The sequence below is a fragment of the Nerophis ophidion genome, linkage group LG05 (genome assembly GCF_033978795.1).
Source record: "Nerophis ophidion isolate RoL-2023_Sa linkage group LG05, RoL_Noph_v1.0, whole genome shotgun sequence".
Lineage (NCBI taxonomy): Eukaryota > Metazoa > Chordata > Actinopteri > Syngnathiformes > Syngnathidae > Nerophis > Nerophis ophidion.
This window is the reverse complement of record NC_084615.1, coordinates 36,620,719-36,638,243: the sequence shown is the minus strand read 5'-3', so window position 1 is coordinate 36,638,243 and position 17,525 is coordinate 36,620,719. Positions and strand designations below refer to the sequence as shown.

Genomic DNA, 17,525 nt, shown 5'->3' with positions numbered 1-17,525 from the left:
TCCGCATTTTGCAGTCACGACAAAGCTAATGTGTATTAAACTACAAAAAAACAAAACTAAATTTGGGTAAAGATTTTTAAATCTGTTTTATCTGCTTTACCAGCCTTACATAATCTTATAATATTGTAACGACCTGCTGATGTTGATTTTGAGTTCTTGAGAGAGTGATATTAAGAATTCCTATTGTTGTGAACATAGCACGCCTGTAAGGTGATTGGCGAAGGAGGAGGAAGGTTGTTGTTGCGGAAATAAAAAAGGAGGATAGACGTGCATGTGAAAGGAACAAGATAAGTTGAGCTGTGTTAGACAGGTTGCTCAATAAAAGTAAAAAAAGAGCGTCAGACTTTGCGTGCACTTCTTCTGGACGCTACAATATATATCCATCCATCCATTTCTTACCGCTTATTACCTTTTGGGGTCGCGGGGGGCGCTGGCGCCTATCTCAGCTACAATCGGGCGGAATGCAGGGTACACCCTGGACAAGTCGCCACCTCATCGCAGGGTCCAACACAGATAGACAGACAACATTCACACACTAGGGCCAATTTAGTGTTGCCAATCAACCTATCCCCAAGTGCATGTCTTTGGAAGTGGGAGGAAGCCGGAGTACCCTGTAGGGAACCCACGCATTCACAGGGAGAACATGCAAACTCTACACACATATACATATACATATACACATATATATATATATATATATATATATATATATATATATATATATATATATGCAGTCCTCTCCAAGGTTTCTCATAGTCATCATTGTCACCGACGTCCCACTGGGTGTGAGTTTTCCTTGCTCTTATGTGGGCTCTACCTAGGATGTCGTGGTTTGTGCAGCCCTTTGAGACACTAGTGATTTAGGGCTATATAAATAATCATTGACTGATTGATTGATTGATATTTAAAATGCAATATGTGGCCATTTTTAAAATGAATATTTTATTTTTAACAAATATAGAAATTATTGTAATAATACATTTTAGAACATAGATGTTAAAAGGATAAGAAAAAAATAGTTGTAATTAACAAAATTATACAGAAAAGGCTTGATGAAATTCATTAAAATGTTTACTCATGTTAAAACATTTGTAAAAATAAAGCCTACAGGACTATTTAAAAAAAATGACTAAGCACATAGGCATGATAAATATATTTAATAGATACAGTATTTAATTATTATGAACTATAGCAACAATAAAATTATTGTAAAAAGCAGGATATTAAATAGGCAGAATTTACTAAAAAACAGGCATTCCCAAATATAATAAATAAAGTCAAATATTCGTATTCAATATGCCTTTTGCATTGGATGTGACGCATATCATTTTCTACAACTTTTTAATGTCGAAAAATGTGGATATCTTAGCAACAATATTAGATATTATAGCATATGAGTTAAAAAAAAAAACTATGGACAAACAGAAATTAGTTTAAACAGCCTTACTTACACATACACACACACACACACACACACACACACACACACACACATATATATATATATATATATATATATTTTTATATATATATATATATATATGTGTGTGTGTGTATATATATACAGGCCCTGTGATGAGGTGGCGACTTCTCCAGGGTGTACCCCGCCTTCCGCCCTATTGTAGCTGAGATAGGCACCAGCGCCCCCTGCCACCTCAAAGGGAATAAGCGGTAGAAAATGGATGGATGGATATATATATATATATATATATATACACACACACACACACACATACATATATATATATACACAAATATACACACACACTCATATCTATTTATATAAAGTAACTATATATACACACACGCATACATACTATATATATATATATATATATATATATATATATATATATATATATATATATATATATATATATTGAATAGACAGGTAACATAACTATTACTACTATTACTAACATATATATTTAAAAAGTAATATATGACCATTTTTTAAATGAATATTTTTTGAAAAATAAATACAGAAAAGATGTTGAAATGATTTTTTTTTTAAAGTTGTATAATTATATTAAAAAGGGTTGATTATAACTCATTAAAATATTTAATTAGCATATAGGACATGTTAAAACATTTGTAAAAAATAAATACAGCATTCAGGACATCTTTTTAAATGACTAAGCACATAGGCATGATAAATTAATTTAATAAATATTTAATTATTATGAACTATGGCAACAATAAAACTATTGTAAAAACAAAATACTAAATAGGTGAAATTGACTAAAAACAGGCATTCCCAGATTTAATCACTCTTACAGATACCAAAAAACTACAATAAAGTCCATGTTAAATGTTCTTATTCAATATGCCTTTTGCATTAGATGTGACGCATATCATTTTCTACACCTTTTTAATGTAAAAAAAAATGTGGATATCTTAGCAACAATATTTGATAATCTAGTATATGAGTAAAAAAAAAAAATATGGCCCAAAAAAACAACAACATTGCAGCATACAACAAGACCAATGTCGTATACTACATGGAATCATGGATGCATGAAGAAAGGTGCTTCTTACCGTCTATAAAGCAGAAAATCCAGAGCAGGACGATGCACGCTGCTAGAGAAGTGAACCAATCCATGTGACTTCCGTCCTCCTGTCCTCAAGCAGACAGTCAAAGAACTGAACAAAATAATGCGATGTTTATGATGACAACGTCGTCCTCGCTCCTGCGTCGTGCGCCTTTACGCACGCACCTCGTCTGCAGGTGTGTGTTCTTAGCCCGCAGGAGAGACACCTTGAGGACACGTCTGCTGCCAAACAGGCGCATTAATGCCGGCAAGCTGCAACCTTTGCACCTAGACGTGAAGTGCACACCTTGGGTGTGTGCTAAATACACTTGTAGTGCACACTTTGGGTGTGTGCTAAATACACTTGTAGTGCACACTTTGGGTGTGTGCTAAATACACTTGTAGTGCACACCTTGGGAGAGTGCTAAATACACTAGTAGTGCACACCTTGGGTGTGTGCTAAATACACTTGTAGTGCACACCTTGGGAGAGTGCTAAATAGATTTGTAGTGCACACCCTGGGAGAGTGCTAAATACACTACTAGTGCACACTTTGGGTGTGTGCTAAATACACTTGTAGTGCACACCTTGGGAGAGTGCTAAATACACTAGTAGTGCACACCTTGGGTGTGTGCTAAATACACTAGTAGTGCACACCTTGGGAGTGTGCTAAATACACTTGTAGTGCACACCTTGGGAGTGTGCTAAATAGATTTGTAGTGCACACCCTGGGAGAGTGCTAAATACACTAGTAGTGCACACCTTGGGAGTGTGCTAAATACACTTGTAGTGCACACCTTGGGAGTGTGCTGAATACACTTGTAGTGCACACTTTGAGAGTGTGCTGAATACACTTGTAGTGCACACCTTGGGTGTGTGCTAAATACACTTGTAGTGCACACCTTGGGAGTGTGCTAAATACTCGTGAAGTGCACACCTTGGGATTGTGCTAAATAGACTTGTAGTGCACACCTTGGGAGTGTGCTAAATAGATTTGTAGTGCACACTTTGGGAGTGTGCTAAATAGATTTGTAGTGCACACTTGGGGAGTATGCTAAATAGACTTTCAGTGCACACCTAGGGAGTGTGCTAAATACACTTTTAGTGCACACCTTGGGAGTGTGCTAAATACACGTGAAGAGTACACCTTTGGGATCGTGCTAAATACACTAGTGCACACCTTGGAGTGTGCTAAATAGAATTGTAGTGCACACCTTGGGAGTGTGCGAAATAGATTTGTAGTGCACACTTTGGGAGTGTGCTAAATACACTTGTAGTGCACACCTTGGAGTGTGCTAAATAGATTTGTAGTGCACACCTTGGAAGTGTGCTAACGTTTCACTGCTGGCAAGCTATAATAAAGTGATGGATTAACAATACCATCAATTTTAAATTCCAGTGATTTTTGACTTTTTTTTTTTTTTGCCCAAACTACTAAGTTAAAAGAGTCATTAAAACGGCACACTGAGTAATTCTAGCGATCTCAAAAGTACTTTAAAGTTTAGTTTTAAAGCAAATCGCACTTTTTGTAGTTCTTTGTCGCGAGATGTGACGTCATAAATCGTGCGACGTCGTCATGGCAACGGGCCGCGCGCGCGCTCATTACCCGCCCCGTACACCTGCGCGAGTACAAACTTCATTTCTTACTTTCTCCCTCAAACAATTCCACATAAGTCCTCAAGTCCTGACAGTTTCAAGGACATTTTCAAACATGTCACGTCTTCAGTTTGTAGGGTTCGAAACTCGGTCGACTGAGGTAAGAAAAAGTGACGCAATGCATTGTGGAAGTGACTCAGCAGCTAGCCTAACATGCTAGTAGACAAGTTAGGACAAGTTTTTATTTTCATATTTTTTAGTATTACACTATCTGTATTTGCTTTTCTTTCCTTGATTTGAAAGTGCCTTGACTTTTGTGTGTATTATAAATGTATGTTTGTTGTTCAATAGATTTAAAAAAAAAAGCTATGGATCGGAATAACAATTTTAGAGAGGTAAAACAAACAATAATGCAATGCATGATAGCAACTAATATTTGTTTTTCTTTTTTCCAAGACATGAGGCCAAAGAGGAGCAATGGCGGCGTAATCACTTACCACATACCGTTTAATATCAGACTTGTAACATCCGAGGTAGGTCAGCGGAACCAGACCAGGTACCTAAAAGTGTAGAAGTGTTAAATACATTGTTCTTGAGTTTCAACTGATGTTATACTATGCACATTACGGCCACACTGAAGATAATAAAAAGTAGTAAAATGTACTAAAAGTCAAACTGTTAGGACAGGGGTCGGGAACCTTTTTGGCTGAGAGAGCCATGAAAGCCAAATATTTCAAAATGTATTTCCGTGAAAGCCATATAATAATTTTTAACACTGAATACAACTAAATGCGTGCATTTTTAAGTAAGACCAACATTTTTAGAGTATAATAAGTCCCTTATTCTTTTAATAAAATTGTTATACTTCTTCCCATTAATGCGACATCTTGAACAGGTGCGATAAAAAACGGATGGTTGGATTAAAATGGATGAGAATGTTTTATAATTTGAACGTTATTTTTAACACTATGCTTACCAGCGGAATTTTTCATTACTTATCATGTTAAGCAATGTCAGCTAAGATTTATCTGAGAGCCAGATGCAGTCATCAAAAGAGCCACATCTGGCTCTAGCCATAGGTTCCCTACCCCTGTGTTAGGACATCCATCCATTTTCTACCGCTTATTCCCTTCGGGTTTTGTGGGGAGGCGCTGGAGCCTATCTCAGCCACAATCAGGCAGAAGGCGGGGTACACCCTGGACAAGTCGCCACTTCATCACAGGCCAACACAGATAGACAACATTCACACTCACATTCACACACTTTGGCCAATTTACTGTTGCCAATCAACCTATCCCCAGGTGCATGTCTTTGGAGGTGGGAGGAAGCCGGACAACCCGGAGGGAACCCACCCACGCAGTCACGGGGAGGACCTGCAAACTCCACACAGAAAGATCCAGAGCCCATACGAAACGGGAAAAAATATAAAATTGCATATCTTGTACATTTAAAGGTGCCATATGTAGTAGTAATGTGGCCAGAAACTACTGCAATCACTGTCAAATTTTTGTATTCCCCTCCCACTCTCCATGACTGAGGTTGCCAGATACGCAGCTGAATCCGAATCCTACTCCTCGGAACTTCAAATGGCAGTCGAGTCCTACGCTGTAGGTTTCTCTTGTTTATGCTTCTTGCAAGATGGCTTACTAAGTAATTATGCCACATTTTACTGATGTTGATTAGCCAAATGTATTTGTAAAGTTACGCAGCAACATTTTCGTTGGGAGTCAGAACAGATTGTTGGCATTACCCTGCTAAAATATGTAGTTTGACCGCACAGACCACGATCAAATTAATTATACATAATAATATATAATATCTTGTATAGGCCCACTTTGATGGCAAGCCATGGCCAACAGTAAAATTACCGCCACATTTCATTCAGCATAACTCCATGTTGCATCCAACCTAACGCACTGCATTCTCTTCCATGTACGCACATCACCATCTTTCAGTGCAGAGTACAATTCTAAGAGCCAACCCACGTTGCGTAAAGACCAAGTTACGCATAAATCATATAGCCTACTACCAGGTCAATACTCAAAGTAGAACATCTTTACATGTACTGCATCATATTGTGCCAAGCAAATACCACCCCGTATGTGCCTGATAAACAAACAGTACCAGAAACTGCAATTAGCTGTGCTAATGTTGGAACGCATTTCCTCAGTGTATCAGCATATTGAGAATTTAATAGGCACTGACACTACCCATATCCACATAGGTTTTAATTGTCGAAAATATATGTTACCCTGTCAGTTGGATGACACATTAAAATACAAGCTAACGGGCATATATTTCCCCCGTTAGCCTATATGTCGATGTGTCATTGACCTGGCTAGCATGCTATTAGCATTACACTACCATGCCATACCAACTTTATTTATAAAGCCCTTTAAAAACAACCACAGTTGGAAAACAAAGGGCTGTACACCACAAACAAGTAAACACAAAAAGCAGAGAAATACACTAGTGTGATGGTGCTTTGCTCCTAAGCATTCATTGCACGAACATACTAGCTTTGTTAGACAAGATCACAGACTGTATTGGACAATATAGTTTACATACAAAATGTACATTTACATGTATTACAAGTAACAAGACATAAATGCCTGACTTACTTATCAAAGAGGAAGTTAGCAAGTTTGGCGTCGGATGAAAAAATCTTCTCCGCCTCAATCGTCTCCATCTTTCAAAGGCATCCCCAATACAAATCCTCGTTTTATTCCTGGCTTTGTCTTAAATATGTTGAGAATCGTAACGAGGCCTTTTGGAGTTACTAAGGTCTGACATGTTTAGTAACTTTACCAGTGGCAGTTGCTCGACGAAGACGGCGGTGCGTAACTGGCAACCTGGATGTGACACACTCAGACTTTGTAATTGGTCAAACGGAACAAATTTGAAATGTTGTGAAAAATTACAATTTCAAAAAGTTAGAATGTCACAAAATTGTGACATGTGAGGGAAAATGTATAACGTTACAAGAAAGTTGTAATATTTTGAGAAATAAGTCTGACACACTAAAATTAAAAAAGTACAATTACAAAGTTACAATAACAAGTTGTAATGTTAAAAAAAGACATTCAAAATCATATTACAAATTAGTACCAGAATTGTACAGTTGGGGAACCGTACAATTCCAAGAATAAAGTCTTAATGTTACGAGAAAGGCGTACTTTCGCACAAAAAAAATTCAGTATGTTGACACACGGAAACAAAAAAGTAAATTTTTGAGAATCACAAATTTCTCAATTTTTGACATATTAAAAAATGTATGTCGTACTACAATAAAAAGTTTAATACATTGGGGAAGAAAGTCCGATTTTAGGAACAGAATGACAAACACCAAAAGATGAAATATTATGATTAAAAGTTGAGTAATACAAAACCGCTGTACGAAAAAATATAGTACGTTTACAAAAATGGAGTCGTAATTATCCAAGAAAGGAACACAATTGGAAAGAGAAAAAAAAGTCATTTTACGAGACAAAAGCAGAAAGATGTCAACATCACGAACGTCGAAATAGACCTAAATGTCAATTGCCAATGTACAACTTTTTTAGTCATTACGGAATTAATATTCATTTTCACAGTTTTACTTTCAGTGTGACCTTAATACTTTCCATAATAAGAAATGAATATTGACAACCATCATCTTTTTTTGATTTATCTTGTCCTGAACGTCACATTTTATTGCTTGTTTAGCGTGAAGAAAATTAGCGTGAGGAAAACTTGGCGAAAAGTGTTGCGATGTTGCTCTGCAGGCACCAGAGTTAAAGTGTGCAAGGTCAGAGGTGAGATTGAGCGCACCAGTGAAGAAGAAGAAGAAGAGTTGTGGGTGTGCAAAACAAGGCAAAAGAGAAGACAAGTCAGCAGTACAGAGTTCCAGGCCACGGCGAGGCCTGCTGCCCTCTCACACCCCCACCAGGCGAATACAGGTAATGCATGACCACTCCAGAAGCAAATACTGTATCTTCTTCACGTGTGTCATCTGCGGCAGGTAAAAATGGAGGCTGACAGCAGAGAGATTGCTGATTTAGTTCAACCTTTACTGGACACAGACAAGGTATTATTGAAATTCAAGTATTGTCAATAATATTTAATAACATAATGTAATGGGTGTATTTTGTCCTTAATACAGGAGTTGGAGAGATTCCTGTCCAAGTATGAAGAAGCTAAGGTGCTGAGGAGGGAACGCATGCGTAAGTGTTGGAACGAGGATATATGGGCGTCCTCCCGGAAGAAAATGGACCAGCACATGTCCACATGCAACCCGCTGGAGACAAACATGCGCCAGAACTTGTACGACCAATACCTCCAACACGGAAACACCAAGGTCTGTCCATTGAATATTGGAAAACCCCACAAAATTGTTATTTTATTGTATCGGGTCGCCTTCAGGGCTTTGTGTTTCTTGACACGTGTGACCTGAAGCAGTACAATCCTTATCTTCTCCACGGCGACAAGCCACACAAGTGCAAGGTCAGTTTGTCATGTTATTATCTCTGCCAAGAGAGATATATAAATATATCTATATCTATATACAGTCGTGGTCAAAAGTTTACATACACTTGTGAAGGACATAGTTTCATGGCTGTCTTGAGTTTCCAATAATTTCTAAAACTCTTATTTTTTGTGATAGTGATTGGAGCACATGTTTGTCACAAAAAACATTCATGAAGTTTGGTTCTTTTATGAATTTACTATGAGTCTACTGAAAATGTGACCGAATCTGCTGGGTTCAAAGTATACATACAGGATCATACATGATCAATTTTGGTGATGTAGAAAAGTTACAATCAAATTAACTTCATGTGAGTGATTATGATTGACTTCTCTGAGCCCATTTAAATAGAGCTCAAGTGACACGGTCATTAGACTCGGTTACAAACGCGACAATGGGAAAGTCAAAAGAACTCAGCACAGATCGGAAAAAACTAATCATTTAATTGAACAAGTCAGGAAAGTCACTTGGAGCCATTTCAAAGCAGCTTAAGGTTTCAAAAGCAACTGTGCAGAGAATTGTTCGTAAGTATAAAGTGCATGGCAGAGTTTTGTCACTGCCACGATTGGGAAGAAAACACAAGCAATCACCTGCTGCTGAGAGAAAATTGGTCAGGATGATCAAGAGTCAACCGAGAACCACCAAAAAGCAGGTCTGCAATGGATTGTAAGCTGCTGGAACACAGGTGTCAGTGTCCACAGTCAAGCTTGTTTTGCATCACCATGGACCGAGGCTATTATGCAAGAAGGGAGCCCTTGCTCCAAAAGCGGAGACCTTAAGGCTAAAGGTTGCTGCTGATCACATGGACAAACACCTTCTGGAGGAAAGTTCTGTAGTCAGATGAAACAAAAATTGAGCTGTTTGGCCACAATACCCAGCAATATGTTTGGAGGAGAAAAGGTGAGGCCTTTAATCCCAGGAACACCACCCTACCGTCAAGCGTGGTGGTGGTATTATTTTTTTTGCTGTTTTGCTGCCAATGGAACTGGTGCTTTAACAGGGAGTAAATTGGACAATGAAAAAGGAGGATTACCTCCAAATTCTTCAGGACAACCTAAAATCATCAGCCCGGAGGTTGGGTCTTGGGCGCAGTTGGGTGTTCCAACAGGACAATGACCCCAAACACATGTCGAAAGTGGTAAAAGAATTGTTAAATCAGGCTAGAACTAAGGTTTCAGAATGGCCTTACCAAAGACCTGACATCAACCCCATTGAGAACATGTGGACAATGCTGAAGAAAACCAACACATTTGGCTGAACTGTACCAATTTTGTCAAGAGGAGTGGTCAAAAAAAATCGTCGTAGGCTTGTGGATGGCTACCAAAAGCGCCTTAATGCAGTGAAACTTGCCAAGGGACATGAAAATATTAAAGGCCTACTGAAACCCACTACTACCGACCACGCAGTCTGATAATATTTCATCATTGATATATAAACTAACATTGCAACACATGCCAATACGGGCTTTTTAGTTTACTAAATTACAATTTTAAATTTCCCGGGAGTTTCGTCTTCGAAACGTCGTGTAATGATGACGTGTACGCAAGACGTCATAGGTTTTTAGGAAGCATGAGCACACATAGCTAAATTTCGTCTGCTTTAACGGCATAATTATACAGTTTTTTGGACATCTGGTTTGCTGAATCTTTTGCAATTTGTTCAATTAATATTGGAGAAGTCACAGTAGAAAGATGGAGTTGTGAAGCTTTAGCCTTTAGCCACACAAACACACGATGATTCCTTATTTAAAATTCCTGGAGGTGAAACTTCTCTATGGATCAGAGCGCGGTCAAGAGAACATGGATCCCGACCACATGTCAACCAGCAGGTTTCGGTGAGAAAATTGTGGTTAAAAAGTCAGTTCTTACCGGAGAAAAGCTGAGCTTGTGCCGTCCATCGCTGCCGTCGACTCCCCTGAGACACTGCGCGTCAAGACACCCGTGGAGACACCCTTCGGACTATCAGGTAATATTAAACTCACTAAAACACTAGCAACACAATAGAAAGATAAGGGATTTCCCAGAATTAACTTAGTAAATGTGTCTAAAAACATTGGAATCTGTCCCAATGCAATCGTGATTTTTTTTTTCTAGTCTGTTGCTATCAATATCTTCAAACACAAATCTTTCATCCTCGCTCAAATTAATGGGGAAATTGTTGTTTTCTCGGTCCGAATAGCACTTTTTGTTGGAGGCTCCCATTAAAAACAATGTGAATATGTGAGGAGCCATCAAACATGTGACGTCATCGTCTGCGACTTCCGGTAGAGGCAGGGCATTTCTCTTAGCACCGAAAGTTGTGAACTTTATCGTGGATGTTCTCTACTAAATCCTTTCAGCAAAAATATGGCAATATCGCGAAATGATCAAGTATGACACATAGAATGGACCTGCTATCCCCGTTTAAATAAGAAAATCTCATTTCAGTAGGCCTTTAACATTGCTGTATGTATACTTTTGACCCAGCAGATTTGGTCACATTTTCAGTAGACCCATAATAAATTCATAAAAGAACCAAACTTCATGAATTCTTTTTGTGACCAACAAGTATGTGTTCTATTACAAATAAATAAGAGTTGTAGAAATGATTAGGAACTCAAGACAGCTATTACATAATGTTCTTTACAAGTGTATGTAAACTTTTGACAACAACTGTATATATACATATATATGTAAATATAGATCAAATCACTGGAGAGTAAGAAAAAAAAAATGCATTTTTTGGGATGGGGTACGCATAACCCCATTTGAGAATCACTGGTCTGGTCATATGGTTCTCGCTTCGGGCGCGAGAGGTCCCAAGTTCAATTCCCGGGCAAACCCTGGGGCTTCACAGTGGCGGAGGGGTTAGTACGTCTGCCTCACAATACGAAGGTCCTGCAGTCCTGGGTTCAAATCCAGGCTCGGGATCTTTCTGTTTGGCGTTTGCATGTTCTCCTCGTAAATGCGTGGGTTCCCTCCGGGTACTCCGGCTTCCTCCCACCCCCAAGGACATGCACCAGGGGATAGGTTGATTGGCAACACTAAATTGGCCCTAATGTGTGAGTGGGAATGTTGTCTGTCTATCTGTGTTGGCCCTGTGATGAGGTGGCGACTTCTCCAGGGTGTACCCCACCTTCCGCCCGATTGTAGCTGAGATAGGTGCCAGCGACCCCAAAAGGGAATAGTCGTAGAAAATGGATGGATGGATGGATTTTTGGAATGTCAGACCAAAATGTTTCTCTGAAACCATTTTCTTCTTGGCCTTAGTAAATGAAAAAGCTACATTCTTCACTGATTGACTAAAGCCTTGGCAGAGGTACTGTGACATGTTTTAAAACTGTGATTAATGCTGAAATAATGCTCACACAGCACAATGTAGCCAAGCTAAAGGAGACCAAATTAATGGATAGCTCCAAGCTGAAGAACACAGCTCGCTGTGAAGCAGGTAGCTGATGATGCAATAACCCTACTATAATCACACACAAAATGAATAATGACTTCTATTTGACATGGATGTAAGTTTGTGTGATGTAGGATGCCAGCACAAGTGGGTTCCTCAAAGCGAACACATCCCACCTGAGGCCACCATGCAATCATTTGACACCACTGAAAGCCACGCTGTTGACAAGATTTGCAGGTGCGAAAGCAGCTATGCATGTTTTCTGGCTTTAAATTAATAACACATGTTGTGCAGAACCAAAATACCTTTCCACATCCATGACACCGCCATACCGGATGGAAGATGCCATCACAGCACCTGCTGGTTCACTACGCAACAATAAAGTTAATTTTTCATCAACCCACTCGTCTTGTGTGCTCACCTGGTAGAATAAATAGTCATAAATGATAAGTCACAATGGCAGTGAACAGTAAGAACGTAGGAACAATTTATTCACATGTGCACAGGCGGGTTTTGTTATGGTGAAAATAATCCAGTGTTTGGCAATTACATTCCCCTTTAAAAGGAAGATGATCTTGTGTGTAGTTGTATGTCCTGTAAAAGCACTTCAAACCTTTTGTCAATATTGCCTCAACTTGATCTTATTTTGGTGTCTCATAAAGCTGCAAGTCCAGCTTGACCCACACTTCTCCTGTGGGGACTTCATGCAGCAGCAGACGGCGACTGGCCGCCCCTTTACTCTCCATCTCCTTCTTGATGGTCGCCACTGGGACCTCAGTGCGGCCCAAGAAGTCTAAAATGAAAATGAGCAGCAGCCCGGAATTGTTTTTAATTTAGGAAAAAAATCCAATTGGAATATGATACTTTGTGTTTCATGTGGTACTGTTGCTATTACGTCTTTTGTCCAGAAGAGTTCGCCATACATTTGCTTGTCCAAGCTGCCTTATGTATTTTGTTTTTATTTGTTTAACACATTCCTACCCCTGACAACCTTAATTAGAATATGTGGCAGCGACGCCCGCAGAACATGGGTGTGTAACACGGTATTAGTTGAAAATGTTTATTACAATGTATCATGAAATACCTACTTTAAGTACAAAATAATAATTGATATATAATTTGTATGTGAATATCCCAAATTTTTTTACAGTATATTTTTTTAATTACTACAATAATTCAGCGAAATGGAAAAATTAAGTTTGAAAAATGTTAATAGTATAATAATAGGACACTGTTAAAAGCTATATCACACAAAAAAGTAAATCATTACAAAACAGAATAAAAAGTAAAATTCTTAAACCTTGAATAAAATTACTGTTTGAGTACCATTGAATCAAATGAAATAATTTCACATATATGGATATGCATACAGTGTATGTCAAAGTATTGTTTACTTCCATGACGACCTTAAATATTTGTAATCAGAAATATCGAGCAGCTAAAATGCGCCAAACATGGATAGGTGTGTAGTGTTTTGCATTTTCCCTACCAGCTTTGTAATGGATTTATATTGGTGTAATTGTGAATCTTTTATAATGCGTCACCTTCTTAAAAAAAATTATATCCACAACATTTAGTGAGCAGGTTGTGTTGTGTTTGACCATCACTGTTGATATTTTGTGTCGGTTGTATTTTTTTATTTGCACCATGACCAGGGAAGGTTGCTGGCTCTTATCGTGGTCACTCCGTGATCACGTACGACCGCCAGACACCTCTGGATGTGGACATATCGGGCCGTTTTGGACTGATAGACGCGTGCTTGCTAGACCTGCTAACTAGCATGGGAATACTTCGACGGCTACATTCAGCGGCCTGTGAAGCAGGGGAGTATAGTAGCAGCGGGGGCCGTCCACGGAGAAGACGCCAGCGGTGTGATCGGAAACGCGGATGCCGAGCGGGGCTAAAAAAGAAGCAGAAGGCTAATCCCCACAGAACACCACTTCCCTCCATCCTGAAGCCGGATTTAAATGGAAGATGCGAGACTACTGGTCTGGGTAAGGAGTCAGTTAAATTAGAACAAGTTTTTTCTGCTTTGAGTGTTTCAGAGATGGACATGTGTTTTACTGAGGTGGCTAACTATGATGCGTGCAGTTTATCAAAGCAACAAACAAACAATCGGAAAATTCCCGTCGTATCAATTCCTAGATATGGTCGTAATTATACTAAATGCACTGGGCATAATAAACACAACATTATTAATATTGCTACTACGGATAATTTGATCAAAAATTCCCTAAAACAGCCCACTACCTATAGTATAGGTTTTTTAAACATAAGATCATTGTCTCCCAAAACGTTAGTTAATAATATCATCAGAGACAACAATCTTAACGTCATCGGTCTCAGCGAAACCTGGCTTAAACCAAACGACTTTTTTTGCGCTAAACGAGGCATGTCCTCCTAACTTTACACATGCGCATATTGCCCGTCCTCTTAAAAGGGGGGGGGGGGGGGGGGGGGGTCGTACTAATATACAACGAAAACTTTAACCTTAATCCTAACATAAATAATAAATATAAATCGTTTGAGGTGCTTACTATGAGGTCTGTCACACCGCTGCCTCTACACCTGGCTGTTATCTACCGCCCCCCAGGGCCCTATTCGGACTTTATCAATGAATTCTCAGAGTTCGTTGCTGATCTAGTGACACACGCCGATAATATAATCATAATGGGGGACTTTAATATCCATATGAATACCCCATCGGACCCACCGTGCGTAGCGCTCCAGACTATAATTGATAGCTGTGGTCTCACACAAATAATAAATGAACCCACGCATCGCAACGGTAATACGATAGACGTAGTGCTTGTCAGGGGTATCACCGTTTCCAAAGTTACGATACTCCCGTATACTAAAGTATTGTCCGATCATTACCTTATAAATTTCGAGGTTCAGACGCATGTTCGGCAAACTAATAATAATAATAACTGCTATAGCAGCCGCTACATTAATACGGCCACAACGACAACTCTTGCTGACCTACTGCCCTCGGTAATGGCACCATTCCCAAAGTATGTGGGCTCTATTGATAACCTCACTAACAACTTTAACGACACCCTGCGCGAAACCATTGATAACATAGCACCGCTAAAGTTAAAAAAGGCTCCAAAAAAGCGCACCCCGTGGTTTACAGAAGAAACTAGAGATCAGAAATTATTATGTAGAAAGCTGGAACGCAAATGGCGCACGACTAAACTTGAGGTGCACCATCAAGCATGGAGTGAAGTGAAGTGAAGTGAATTATATTTATATAGCGCCTTTTTCTAGTGACTCAAAGCGCTTTACATAGTGAAACCCAATATCTAAGTTACATTTAAAGCAGTGTGGGTGGCACTGGGAGCATGTGGGTAAAGTGTCTTGCCCAAGGACACAACGGCAGTGACTAGGATGGCGGAAGCGGGAATCGATGTGATGGTTTAATAACTTATAAACGCACGCTTACCTTAGCTAAAGCTAAATATTACTCAAATCTCATCCACCCTAATAAAAACGATCCTAAATTTTTGTTTAGTACGGTAGCATCGCTAACCCAACAAGGGACTCCTTCCAGTAGCTCCACCCACTCAGCTGATGACTTTATGCAATTCTTTAGTAAGAAAATTGAAGTCATTAGAAAGGAGATTAAAGACAATGCGTCCCAGCTACAACTGGGTTCTATTAACACTGACACGATTGTATATACGGCGGATACTGCCCTCCAAAATAGTTTCTCTTGTTTTGAGGAAATAACATTAGAGGAATTGTTACAACGTGTAAATGGAATAAACAAACAACATGTTTACTTGACCCACTTCCTGGGAAACTGATCAAGGAGCTCTTTGTATTATTAGGTCCATCAGTGCTAAATATTATAAACTTATCACTTTCCTCTGGCACTGTTCCCCTAGCATTCAAAAAAGTGGTTATTCATCCTCTTCTTAAAAGACCTAACCTCGATCCTGACCTCATGGTAAACTACGGACCGGTGTCTCACCTTCCCTTTATTTCAAAAATCCTCGAAAAAATTGTTGCGGAGCAGCTAAATGAACACTTAGCGTCTAACAATCTGTGAAACCTTTCAATCCGGTTTCAGGGCAAATCACTCCACGGAAACAGCCCTCGCAAAAATGACTAATGATCTATTGCTAACGATGGATTCTGATGCGTCATCTATGTTGCTGCTCCTCGATCTTAGCGCTGCTTTCGATACCGTCGATCATATTTTATTAGAACGTATCAAAACACGAATTGGTATGTCAGACTTAGCCCTGTCTTGGTTTAACTCTTATCTTACTGATAGGATGCAGTGCGTCTCCCATAACAATGTGACCTCGGACTACGTTAAGGTAACGTGTGGAGTTCCCCAGGGTTCGGTCCTTGGCCCTGCACTCTTCAGCATCTACATGCTGCCGCTAGGTGACATCATACGCAAATACGGTATTAGCTTTCACTGTTATGCTGATGACACCCAACTCTACATGCCCCTAAAGCTGACCAACACGCCGGACTGTAGTCAGCTGGAGGCGTGTCTTAATGAAATTAAACAATGGATGTCCGCTAACTTTTTGCAACTCAACGCCAAAAAAACGGAAATGCTGATTATCGGTCCTGCTAGACACCGACCTCTATTTAATGATACAACTCTAACATTTGACAACCAAACAATTAAACAAGGCGACACGGTAAAGAATCTGGGTGTTATCTTTGACCCAACTCTCTCCTTTGAGTCACACATTAAAAGCGTTACTAAAACGGCCTTCTTTCATCTCCGTAATATCGCTAAAATTCGCTCCATTCTGTCCACTAAAGACGCTGAGATCATTATCCATGCGTTTGTTACGTCTCGTCTCGACTACTGTAACGTACTATTTTTGGGTCTCCCCATGTCTAGCATTAAAAGATTACAGTTGGTACAAAATGCGGCTGCTAGACTTTTGACAAGAACAAGAAAGTTTGATCACATTACGCCTGTACTGGCTCACCTGCACTGGCTTCCTGTGCACTTAAGATGTGACTTTAAGGTTTTACTACTTACGTATAAAATACTACACGGTCTAGCTCCATCCTATCTTGCCGATTGTATTGTACCATATGTCCCGGCAAGAAATCTGCGTTCAAAGGACTCCGTCTTATTAGTGATTCCCAAAGCCCAAAAAAGTCTGTGGGCTATAGAGCGTTTTCATTTCGGGCTCCAGTACTCTGGAATGCCCTCCCGGTAAAAGTTTGAGATGCCACCTCAGTAGAAGCATTTAAGTCTCACCTTAAAACTCATTTGTATACTCTAGCCTTTAAATAGACTCCCTTTTTAGACCAGTTGATCTGCCGTTTCTTTTCTTTTTCTCCTATGTCCCACTCTCCCTTGTGGAGGGGGTCCGGTCCGATCCGGTGGCCATGTACTGCTTGCCTGTGTATCCGCTGGGGACATCTCTGCGCTGCTGATCCGCCTCCGCTTGGGATGTTTTCCTGCTGGCTCCGCTGTGAACGGGACTCTCGCTGCTGTGTTGGATCCGCTTTGGACTGGACTCTTGCGA

At 39.6% G+C, this 17,525-nt stretch overlaps 2 protein-coding genes across 10 annotated transcripts in view; one reads left to right on the top strand and one right to left on the bottom strand.

Annotated features, from left to right (window-relative positions):
- Positions 1–3,389: 3,389 nt before the first annotated feature.
- The window catches only part of LOC133553009 (intersectin-2-like), a 99,596-nt gene continuing 85,460 nt past the window's right edge, over positions 3,390–17,525 (bottom strand). For 5 of the 6 annotated variants that reach the window (XM_061900724.1, XM_061900726.1, XM_061900727.1 and 2 more), the window contains one exon: positions 12,470–12,805. In XM_061900724.1, coding sequence (XP_061756708.1) covers positions 12,654–12,805 — 152 coding nt within the window. In that variant the 3' untranslated portion in view covers positions 12,470–12,653. Of the gene's footprint in view, positions 4,688–12,469; positions 12,806–17,525 lie in introns of those variants that run through there. The other variant, XM_061900728.1, reaches the window with a different exon arrangement.
- Positions 4,088–12,411, top strand: fam228a (family with sequence similarity 228 member A). Of its 4 annotated transcripts, none has more exons than XM_061900730.1 (10): positions 4,091–4,287; positions 4,584–4,660; positions 5,429–5,734; positions 7,892–8,065; positions 8,128–8,193; positions 8,269–8,463; positions 8,529–8,609; positions 11,982–12,057; positions 12,147–12,249; positions 12,307–12,411. In XM_061900730.1, exons 3-10 carry the CDS (start codon positions 5,657–5,659, stop codon positions 12,392–12,394), a joined length of 861 nt encoding a protein of 286 aa, XP_061756714.1. In that variant the 5' UTR covers positions 4,091–4,287; positions 4,584–4,660; positions 5,429–5,656; the 3' UTR covers positions 12,395–12,411. The 4 variants fall into 4 exon arrangements, 3 of the variants coding, with proteins under 3 accessions (XP_061756717.1, XP_061756714.1, XP_061756715.1); XR_009806816.1 differs by having other exon boundaries at positions 4,093–4,287; positions 12,133–12,249; XM_061900733.1 differs by lacking the exon at positions 8,529–8,609 and having other exon boundaries at positions 4,088–4,287.